Below are 12,249 nucleotides of genomic sequence, written 5' to 3' on the forward strand. Positions count from 1 at the left end.
TTTTCCTCTCTGAGCATGGAACTGTCAAAAAAATCTGTATTATATTTTTAAGGTGTAAAAAAGGAAAACTTAACTAATTTTTTTTAGGGAATTGAACCAAAATGACAGTTCAGACCATTAGGTTTGTTTGATTCGATGAAACCATTCAACTACGTAGATTTATTTGAAAGCTTCTTGTTAGAAGTAATAGTACGTTTCCACCAAAAAATAATCCGAGATTTAAGGCAAATGATTTAAAATACATCATGAGGTGTTTCCATCAAAGAAAAGGAGATTAATTTGACGTTTTCATAACAACCAATCGTAATTAGTTTTATTTTATTCTTGTACCTTTGTTTTTATTATTTTTGTATACTTACATTTTATTTCGTTTTTGATTTCTTTCGTTTTCGTTTTTGAGTTGTTTATTGTTTATTGTTTTCAATTTGAATCATATGGTGAGGCAGATAGTTTTCGTTGACATTTCCATCTGTCAATAAACAAAATTGGCGTTTAAATGGGTCGGTTCAACAATTATTCTCCGAAACAAAAGTTTGTTTGATTTGACAAACTAATGTTTCCAAGTAGATTTCAATGAGTTTTATTTGAAATCTGTGAGATTTCAAGGAGATTTGTGACAAATCTAGCTAAATCTCGGTTAAGTGCCCGGTGAAAACGTAGTATAAAACAACTTATACTTCGATGCTTACTGAACAAAAGATTTTTATTGACTAACAAAATATTATTATTTAATTACATAGCAACAAGGAAAAGTAAATCTTCGATTTGATTAAAACTCAAAACAATATTTAAATTTTCAAGAGGAGTGTATTTAAGCAAAGTAGTTTTATATAATATTCTATAAATAATTTAATTTGACACTTCTTTTAAGAATATTTAAAATGGTAAGCTAAATCCAATAGGAAGATTTATTTCTAAAAGTAAATTAAGCTGTTAAATTTTTGCTTAGGCAACTTATTTTGACACTTCTAAAGAACATGCTTTAAATCTATTAATAATATAAGTAAGTACGCTGATCAAAAGACCACGGTAAGTGGACTCAAGCATCAGAGATATTTATAAAAAATTCAAACAGAATTGTTATACAAAAATTATGCCATCCTCGTTATGACCTCAATCAAATTCGAGTTCGAAATTGTAGACAGCTTTACAATACATAAATACTACTGGTCAGTCTCAACCATTACTTACATATAATCATACACTAATCACCATACCTTTCAAATCGAATTACCTAGAATAGGTTTCCTTAAAAATCAATCATATTACAACCCCTTTAAACAAATGCTGTCATATCCATAAAAATGGATATGAAATAATTAATAATATGACAGCTTCAGATACTCACAATTTCTTACGCAAAATAAAAAAAAAGTTATAACGTCATTATAACTGACTAAATTATGGTATACATATAATTCTAATAATTCTAACCATAAAAATGTTTGTCTTATTAAATTTTCTGATTTTCAGCTTGAATGGTTTACACTTTCTATAAAAAAAACAAAGGGTTTCTCAGCTAAGCAACTAAACTGATGGCACTCCCGATCAATAGTTTCTTCCGTTCTTTTTCTTAAAGCTTTTTTACCTACTTCCAATCCAACTAAATGCTTGACAACTTAGTAACAGACTGCGAAGGTTTTTATTTATCGTATTTATTTTATTTGCTTCACCAAGTGAAGCAAAAACAAAAACAACAACAACAACAAAACAAATACAAAATCCTTGACATTTAATTTAATTAGTAGCTCTATGCAGATTGCATTTGCAGTTTGTAAAATGTAAGGGGCGGGCCTGAAGAAAAAACACAGCTCTCTCAGTCTTTGGGTTCTCTTTGAAAAAGAATAGTGTTTTATAAGTTACAAAGCTTCTTCCTCCAGTCAACCTCAATCGCATTATACTTTCAAATTAAATAAATAAAAACGATGCAGTTTACATGAGGAAACTTTTTGGAGTGGTTTGAAAAACAAGAAATCCGAGACGGTTTTTTCGTAAATTTAGTACTAGCCAAGGACATACTTTCCTAATCCCACAATATATATAGTTTGTCAAAGATAACGGTGTCCGGGTTTTGTATTTTTTTTTTTCAAATAACAATTCTGATTAAAAATGATGTGGGCTCTGTCAAACCTAACTGGCAGTAATCGGGTCAGTCGGGCTATTCTTGTGCGTTATTCAGCTGTTCCTTTGGATACGGATTCAACACCACCAACTCCGGTTGTTTCAGCTGCATCAACTGCAACGTCAACTTCATCATCGTCGTCGTCGGCAAATAGTCGTTCGAGGAATATACCCGGAAGGGCAGTGCCTAGACATGCTCCACAAATAACATTGCCATTGGATTATGAAGAAACTGTCACCTGTTTTTGCAGGTAATTTGCAAAACCCAAAAATTCTTAAAATGACAGGAAGCTTAATGCAGATAGAATTCAAATATCAACTTTTGTTTAGAGTCTTTAAATTTAAGGTATTCAATACCTGGGACTTGACTTTAGTCGGACGATTTTTGAAATTGAGTGTAGACTGGTTCTAGAATCAGAAGAAAACAGCAGACAAGAGTTAAAATCGTTGGGAAAGTTTTTTGAAGTCAGTAGTTATAGTCTTTTAATTTTTGAATACGAAATAAAATATTAATGAGTGAATATGAAAGTCGTTTCGATGAAAAAATTTAAAGTTTTGTGTCACCTAAGCTAGATGGTTGTCAGATCTTATAATGAGCAAGTTCAGACGACTTAATGCAAGGCAAGTTTCTTGTATCTGATTGGCCTGCTGTCAAAAAAAACTATAGTGTTGCTAAATTTATTGGATATTTAACTGAGAAGTTAGTGATGACAATGCTCTCTAACTGTCATATTATGTCTACTTATGTCAAAATGGCAGCTAATCATGTTTTATCATTCAACTGAAAGCTGAACTTTATAACTCTGTAATTTATTTACATATTTTTTGTACGAAAGGATTGCTTTTCAAATTGGAAAAAGGATAAGTAATATTTCTTTCGTTTTTCTGTAAAAAAATAATGTTTTTAGGACTTTTCAAACCACCAACTGAAGGCAGAGGTTGGTGAAGAAAGGTTGCAAGTTTAAAATATTGACATCTGAAAAAGAATAAAGTCCCTTTTATTGTATAAAACTGTCCAATATTATGAGATCAGTCAGTTTCATGACAATAGCTGAAAAATTGAGTAACTGACAGATCCCAAAATCGTTTGTACATTCAGCTATAGTCATAATAGGTCCGTTAGCGTACTTTCTGCACTAAAATTTGTAAAAAGAGATATTTTAAAGAGTGGGGGTAAAATTCTCTCACAAAAAGACAAAACTACAAAAAAGTAAGCGAACGGGAAATCAACAATTGTTTCCCTCAATTCGACTGTCAAAAAAATATAAATTTTGAAACATCATCGTTTAACTTCGTTTTTAGAATTAATTTTTGTTTGTAAATGGATAAATCAAGATAACATGAACTTCAAGCAAGATCATGCGGGTCCATTGTTTTTTTTGTATGAAAAAACTTGATTAAATTGACACTTGAAAAATGCAGTGTTCTTTGGAAAAGAATTTTTAATTTTATAAGTGACATCAAATAAATTGCATTTATTTAATTTATTTGAAGTTCTATCAAATTTTACACTTTTCACAAACCAGTCCAAAGAAATTTCTTGAGCTAAAATTCGTAGGATGGGGAATTATTTTGCTCTCTCGTTAGCGCTTTTTTTTACGAAAAACTTAGTTAAAGTTTGCAATTTTTCGTAAAATTAGACTCTATTAAGAAGGTACGCGAACGGACCTAGTAATTGGAACAAAATTCAATTTTTCGTAATTTTTTTTTTGTTCAAACTTGTGTAAGGCAACAAATTTAAATTTTAAGCACTTTCTTAATTTTTTTTTCCAAAAGTAATATTGGCTGTCAAGATTTTAGGGTCAACTTATTTTAGGTTTCAGAAAGGACTGACCCAATAAATAGGAACACTTCATTTAAACTTAAAAAAACAATGGCGCAAAATTTTAAAGGACATAGTGATGAGGGTTTAACAATTTACTAGTTTACAATTTGCTTAATACATATTTAACAATTTGCTAAGGAGTCCCAAATTTTAAACCTTTCTTTTCGTTTTGGTAACTAATTAAATTGCTAATTGTCTTTTATAGAAAAAAAAAACAAGAATAAAAACATGCCTAAAAGTGACAGTTGGAAAAAATAAACAAAACAATTACGCTTAAACGGGCCTATGCAATTAGTTTTTTCTAAATTATTTTTCCTTTGCACTAAAGCGACGATGTTTTGACGATGATTTTTTTAATTTACCGGCTTTCAAATATCAAATTGTTTGTGTTCAGCATTTTACTCCGTTTACTCTGTTATTTTATTCTGAGCTCACAGAGCGCGCTCTGAACATGTTCAGAACTAAAAAAGAAACACGAATGTGAAGCTCTAAACGATCAGAGCTCAAAAAGAAACACAATTATTTTGTTGACAGTTCGACTCTGCTTTGAACTAAAAAAGAAAAACACCAATTGTGCAATGTAATAGCAAATTGCTAAGAGTTAAAGCAGCCATACCCCTGATTTTAACTTTAGGAAATTGTTAAAAAGAAGTAAGATGTTAAATTCGTTTAAAATAAGGTAAATAAAACCTTTTAAGATTTAAGTTAATTGCTTAAAATAGCTTTTACATTTTACTTAATCGATTACAATGTTGCACAAATACATTTAGACAAATTTAATTTGTTGATTGTTGATAATTATCTTTTAGTTGAAAAACCATTATATCAATTGAAAATTTGTAATTGACATTTGTTGGTGACGTTTCAGTGAAAATTTTCGAAATATTCGTTTTGTTAGAAAACTTATGTCTGAACTGATGGATCTCAATCAGATTCAGGTGCAGTTATTGAAAATACCACCTTCGTTGCAATTATATTATGATTAAGCTATCCAGCTGAATACGATATTTAAGGTCCAAATTTGTAAGAGTGAACAAAGTATGTCGACACAAAAATGCCATGTTATTTGGAAAATCATTATTTCATTTTTGCCAATTTTTTGTTCCAAACGAAAAAAAAAGAGAAAAACAGCTGAAAAGGGGAAAAATACAACCTTATTAAAAAAAGCAAACAAAATCTTAGTACCCGTGGTACCCGTGGCATGATGGTTAGTGCGTTGGACTGTCATGCAAGGGGTCTTGGTTTCAATCACTGCCTGTGCCACTTTAATTTAAAAAAAATAATTTTCGCGGGTACTGCCTCTTGCGAGGAATTGACAAATCCTTCAAGAGTAATTCTTGTCATGAAAAAGTGCTTTCTCAAATTAGCCGTTCGGATTCGGCCTAAAATTGTAGGTCCCTTCCATTCCTGACAACAGTACTCGCACACAGGAATGGTTGAGAGCAGTGATGGCAGAAATGCGATTTTTTTTGATTTACTACATTTGTTACGTCTGCTACACAAATTAGGTAGTTAACGTAGTTAAATGTAACAGACGTAGCGGTAGACGTCAAAACGTAGTTTGAAATGTCCATTCAACCACCAAATTGACAAATTGCATCGAAAAGATAACTGTGAAAGTGTGAAAAAATAACTCTCAAAAATTCGGAACAGGCTTAACCAAGAACATTCCAAAAAATTGATAGATATCATATACACTATACTCTTCAAATGAACGACAAAAATAAAACAGATGATTATTAAATTTGCAATTTTCTTTCATAAAACTTCGAATTCCTTGATTTAGTTCATTTACGCAACATATTTGGTTCTTATGTATAGTTCAGTGTTTTTCAATCGTTAGTCGTTACTTATTCACTAGTTTTTTTTAAATTCTTTTTGAAATTTAATGTTTTTGTGAAGGTAGCACACGTAACAAATTTAGGGTAGGAAATGAAACAAATCAAATGTGTAGTTTATCCAATTAACTACACGTAGTTTACCGAGTAGATTACCTGACGTAATCTACTCTGCCATCTCTAGTTGAGAGTTGTAAGGCACTAGGCCCTGGTTCACAACGGACTGTTGCGCCACCCAATTTATTTATTTATAAACAAAATCTTTAAAAATAAACAAATCAAAAGAGCCAATTCAAAATTAAAAAAAAAACACAATAAAAAAAGAGCCCATGCAACTTCTCACTTAGATTTTCTTTGTTCCTGGATGCATTCATTCTTTTGACATTTTATAAATTATTAACATAAATAAAACTAAAACTAGAAATTAATTATTGAGTGCCAAGACCATGTTACAAATAAATATTACAATGTTAAAAAAAAGTTTGTACCATTCAACCCTTTTGTAGTACGTTGACCTTCAAGTTTGACATTTTAGATCCGTATTTAGGATCGAATGAACTGTCCAAATGATGTCGATAAGATTAGATTATATAATAAAATTACATTAATTTAAAGCTAAGAATATAAGGACATGGACGTTGTTGCCGTCTGTCTGACCGCTCAAATTCTACTTCTATAAACTGAAGCATGTTTGAAAAATTTAAATAGTTTCGTCCAACCACTAAGCCCGTTAAGAATGTCAATAAGTTGGTCCATAAACAAAAAACTCACTTAGAAATATATTCGTCGTATTTTTGAAATATTGGATAAACTGCTATAAAATGATTTATATCCTCCACATATCTTCTTTTGCACAGAGTACAAATTTGTGAGAGGTCCGATCTATGGGGGACAAAGTTGAGATTAAAGATCTCGACTCTAGCTTTAAAAATGCTGCCGATAGCTGCCCTAGTCATTTCTTTACAAAAATAGTTTAAAGTTGATGACAATTGATGGTTTAAGCGCTTGTATATGTTTCTGCTTGCCGATGAAGCTGTTCCAAAAAAAATTGGGCCACATCAGGTTTAGGGCCAGTTTGGCCTCCCTGGTTTTCTCTTTCGCATGATTGCTCCAGTTTACACGTAAACTCACTCACAATTTCAATACGCTGGTTTTTGATGTTCCATGAACCATGATTCTTCAGCACGTCGTGTAGTCTACTAGATTCAAATATCATAACCTTGTTTTTTCTAGTAAGCCCCAAATTTGGCACTATTCTTTAAGTCTATTGATTTGCAGTTGTAAAGAAAATGGGTTATCCGCCAAAAGTACCAGATCATCTGCATACAGTAAAACTTTAATCAAAGATTCGCCAAATATTACAGCTCCCGGTAGGATTTCACAAACCGCATCAATATAAAGTGCAAACAAAATGGGACAAAGAATACATCCTTGGGGAACTCCCATACTGAAGCTTTCGTTGAATTCAAAAAGTTAGAATAAAAAAGTAAACTTTTTTTCAAGAGGCCAAGAGAATATAGTTTGTAAATCAATGCTTGTCGATGGACTGTATCAAAAGCAGCTTTGAAGTCAATGAAGCTACTGTAAAGCTTTTTCTTCTTCTCCAAATCTTGTTAGAGTTTAAGATTTTCCTTAAAAAGTTGAGAAGAAACCTTTCAACACCCTTGAAAATAACGTAAATAATGGCTGTGTTAAAACAAATGGGTATGCAAGCATCTCTATAAAGTTGGTTGAACCAATCCACTAAGCAGTTTTTGAAGTAAGCAGTAGAATCTTTGTAAAATTCCGTTGGGATTCCATCCGCACCCGGTGCTTTGTTGTTCTTCATTGTTTTCAAAACAATTTCTAGTTCAATCAAGGATATCGGTTCATCAAGTTCAGGAATATGGTTCTTCGGCATGGCGGAACTAAACGATAACAGAGCATTATTATTTGAAGAAGTATGTTTACGCCCTCCTAATTCTCTCACATTATTCCAAAATGTTTTATAGTCCTAATTTTTGTGCAGTAGTTTGAAGATATTCAGTCTTTTTTGAGAACAAAGCTGTTTATATTCCTTATTAAAATGTAAGTACTGATGGTTTTTAAAAAAATCGGTGTTAGTAGATCTGAATAGTGTTAAGAAACGAAATGTTTTTTCACGTAGCTTTACGCAGTCCTTGTCAAACCAAATTTTTGCAGCGTTGAACTTTTTGTTATTACTGAGTGCAAATGGTGCTGACATCTTGATAATCCTCGTTACACATTATTTATATTTCGAGTTCCTTTAGAGAAAGTACCTTCCACTGCATTGGGTAAATGAGCAGACAAAGTTGCAGCCAGAAACTCGAAATCTTCAATCGGTATCAACCATTGGCCACATTTCTATAATCAAGACGGTTAAGATTTGGTACTAACCAAATGTCACATGTTTTTGCTATCGATAAAGAAGATGAAAACTCCCCCTCAAATGGATAATGTCACATCGATAACATTCCACCACAATGTTCAAAAATTCCCGATGATGGGAAATTTATCTAAAAGAAATCAGTCAAAGATGAAGTCGTTCTCCTATGAAAAATTAAATTAAATTCCTCAAGATTTGCATTACAGCGCTTTGTTATGTTATATACCTTAAAATTACATCATTTCAAATATCTTTGTATCATAATTATTTTTCTTAGCTTCAAAATCCACATAAAGATGTTATAGGTACATAAAACAAAGACTTTGCGGAACGTAAATTGAAAATTTCACTTACAATGATGTAAATGAAAAAAAAAGAAATATGCAAAGAAAAAAACAATAACATGCTCTGTTATACGCGATTATTATTATTTCCATTAACTTTTTTCAATTGTTTTTATTTTTCTTCTCCTGGGTATGAGCATTGTTTGTTAAAATGAATTCATAATCATTTTCATTATTATGAGTTCACCAAAGAGAAACAGGTGCGTGGCGTGGTATAGACGAGGAAAATATAAAAAAGATACATGAGAGGTATTCGAAGCAAAATGATTGCATAAGAAAAATGTGTCGCAATTTAATTTGTTTAACTTGCTCTTTTCGAAGAAATCTCAAGGTAATCTCTTAGTTATCAGGATTGGGAAAAGAATCCGCTCCTAAATGTATTTTTTTTAAATTTAAATATGCAATTTTATGAACTCTACATTATTTAATGAAAAAAGAAGTGTTACACAATGTTTACTTCGCAATTCGATTTTTGTTCAATTTTGACGTTTTATGATTTTTAATCTGGTAATTCTTTTTTTCATAGTTGGTCTTTTTGACAGCTGTCAAGAAGGCAATGCATTGCGTTAAATATTCCTTCGACATATTCGTCCAGGAGAGTCGCCTGTTGGGTGGCCCGCTGGGCTATGTTTTATATAGAGCAACGTGAAGTCGCTTGTCTTTATAGATAAGACTGACACGAATGACGGTTTGGAAGGAAATATTCTGTAGAAAATAATAAAAATGTATTCAAAAATTAAAAATACTTAGTGGAATAAAATGACAAGACGTCTAAATAAGTCACTGTTTAATATTTTGCTAATTTTTCAGAGATTTTTATATTCTTAGGAATATAAACAAACGTAATGATACAATTTGTTCGCCTTTGCTGTTAAAACTCTGAAAGAAAAACCTTTTTTCGATTTCTCAATTATTTACTTCGCATAATTCAAGAAAAATGAAGCTTATTTGATTTCTGGGTGAAAATGAAAAGTTAATGTTATTTTTATTTCATTTTTCTGCACTGACAATCTGAATGAGGAAATTCTCAGAAATCTTTAAAATATAAACTGGCCTAATCGAATTTTGACACTAACATTCATCCAACAGGTATGTTTGTTAAGAATTTTTAGATGTCATGTCGTTATTGCATGTATTTTGATTGATTGACATTTGATCTGTCAAAGTGATTATACTTGTTTAAACAAAGCTAGACAGAAAAGTCTTTAAAGAAAAGAAAAAAGTACGCAATGAATAGTAAAAATAACATTAAAATCCGGCAAAACTAAAGATTTCTACTAAGCAAGTCATCACCAGCGTAAGAGATATCAAAGCTAGTTACTTTTAGTATTGAGCACATAACCTCGACTCATGAATAAAAGGAGTCTAGTTGTAACTTCACCTGAACTTCTGAGAAAAGATAAACGTAGAACATTTTCAACGACTTTATCCGCATCACTACCAGTTTTTCCTTTGTCTAAAATGGGTTCACCAATTACAACCGAAATTTTGAAAAAATTGCTTGATGAAAGCAATAAAAGTCTTATCAACGAACTTCCTTCAAAAGCCGATTTCCAAGTATTGCATGCAGAATTCTCTAGTCTGAAAATGAAATACTAAGAAATTGCAGCCAAGGTTGTGTGTTTAGAAAAGCAAAATAATGATTTAGAAGATCGTATTGATAATTTATTGTGAGTTAACAGACTGGAGACATACTGTGAAAATTGAAATCTGTCAGTTAATTTACAGAAGCCTAAAATTAAGATACTTCGGGCGGAGGAGGAAGATATGCAAATAATGAAAATTGGATGTAAAAAGGTGAATATGTTGCAATTGCTCGAGAGTACAAATACTTAAGGGTTTTAATAACATCTAACCTCAACATAAAAATGCATTTTGAGTCCAAGCTAGCTGAATCGAAAAGAGCAGTTTCTACTGTATGGAAACGTTGAGTCGATAATAAAGGTGTCGAGCATAGTTCAAAGCTAAACATTTTTCATGTGAAAGCAACTTCTATAATGCCAATACGAAGAGGTGGAAAGGTTTCTCAGGTATATCTTAACCCTAGAAAGATAACCATATTTCATAGACCATAAGTGATACACATGATTTTTACGTCAATTCGACATAGGTTATCTTTCTAGGTGTAAAGCGCATTTTATGGCTACCAATTTGCACTTAAATTCAAATGTAGCATTTGGAAACAACTGAACCTCCATTGTTCTGAAGGACCTTAAAGCTGCATTTTGACTACATTATCAAGGTGATGAAAATGGACAAAGAAATATTGCCGAGACAAGTACTTAAAAAGAGTTGACAGTTCAACAAGTCGGTTGTATTAAAAGTTAGCTCCTGTATTTTTATCAAATTTAATTAAAAGCAGTGTACCAATTCCCTAAATTTTGGCATAAAACAAGTAGTATTCCCTTCTTAAGACACTATCTTTGAAGTAAGTCTTTAGAATTTAAATTATTATTAACTTCTTCGAAACACTACTGACACTACTGGCAAAAGACATTTCAACTAGCACTAGTTAGCTTCATAAAAAAACGCTCTATTGGTGAAATATCTCCAGAAGCATCTCCAGGAAACAAAGAGACTTCAAAACACTGAAATATCCGTAACCAATATGTCCATTATCGATCTTGGTCGACTTCTTGATGAAAAGCTAGGAGAACACCTGCAGCATTTGGCAACAAAGACAGACTTGGACGAACTTTCTCGCAAAATGGCGGTATCTAATGAAACTTGAAAAGAAAGTTGCTTTTGCAGAAGAGCGTTATAAAAAGCTTGAGTCGCAAATTGACCACCTTATGCAGAAATTCACTACAAAAAACATCATTGTGCACCTGCCTCGTAAGGTTTATGTGAATCTATTAAACCAGGTGAAGGAGTCCTGCCAGAATCTGTCTTAAGGTGGCGAAAACTCGGTGAAATCAGTACGACTGACCCACAACAACAACAATAATAATAACAGCGAGATTAATCACTTGGTTGTGATACTAAAAAACAATTCTGATGTGTACACCACTTTAAAAGCCTCATCAAAAGTAAAAATCACTGAAATAAGTTTACAGGGATTATCCGATTTCGGTTAGAAATAAGAGTTTTGGAAAGCAGTTCATTTTTTAAATGGATCACAGCTTAGGGTTGGTATAAACATACCCACATCGGATTTAAAAATACATTTTCAATCCCTTTTAAATGTAGAGAAGTCAGCTCAACCTTTTCAGTATTGCGTCAATTACATCAACGATCAAAAAATGGACCAGTCTTTCACAATTACAGAAGTAAGAGATGGTGTTTGGTAGTGGTAAGGGACTTTGGAGTGGTAATTTTAATTGGAAACTTAATGGGGTTCCTGTAGAAATAGTAGACAACTACAAATACCTTGGCTTGATAATGACGTCACCAAATAGTATGAAGTTTCATTTAGGAGAAAAACTAAAAAGTTCAAAAAATACTATCAACTCTACTTGGTTCAGCTGCATGAAAAATAAAAATATTGGTCTACGTGCAAAATACCAGATATTTGAGGCTACTGCTCGATCAATTATGTTGTATGCAGCCCAGATTTGGGGATACCTTCAATATCAAACTGTCGAACAACTGCTTAGATTTTTTCTCAAACGAGTACTACACCTGCCCATGTCAACGCCCACTTATATGTTTCATATTGAAACTGGACTTCCACCACAACACAGAAACTACATTTCGACTACATCCTTAAAGTGCTTAACATGAATGTATCTCGTC

The 12,249-nt window shown here is 32.0% G+C and overlaps 1 protein-coding gene across 1 annotated transcript in view; it reads left to right on the forward strand.

Moving 5' to 3' along the window:
- Nucleotides 1–2,094: 2,094 nt before the first annotated feature.
- LOC129940402 (MOB kinase activator-like 2) overlaps nt 2,095–12,249 on the forward strand; it is a 393,909-nt gene continuing 383,754 nt past the window's right edge. The window contains exon 1 of the mRNA XM_056048723.1: nt 2,095–2,372. Within this exon, the coding sequence (XP_055904698.1) occupies nt 2,110–2,372 (263 nt within the window). The 5' untranslated portion in view covers nt 2,095–2,109. The remainder of the gene's footprint in view (nt 2,373–12,249) is intronic.

The sequence above is a fragment of the Eupeodes corollae genome, chromosome 1 (assembly GCF_945859685.1).
Source record: "Eupeodes corollae chromosome 1, idEupCoro1.1, whole genome shotgun sequence".
In the NCBI taxonomy this organism is placed as follows: Eukaryota; Metazoa; Arthropoda; class Insecta; order Diptera; family Syrphidae; genus Eupeodes; species Eupeodes corollae.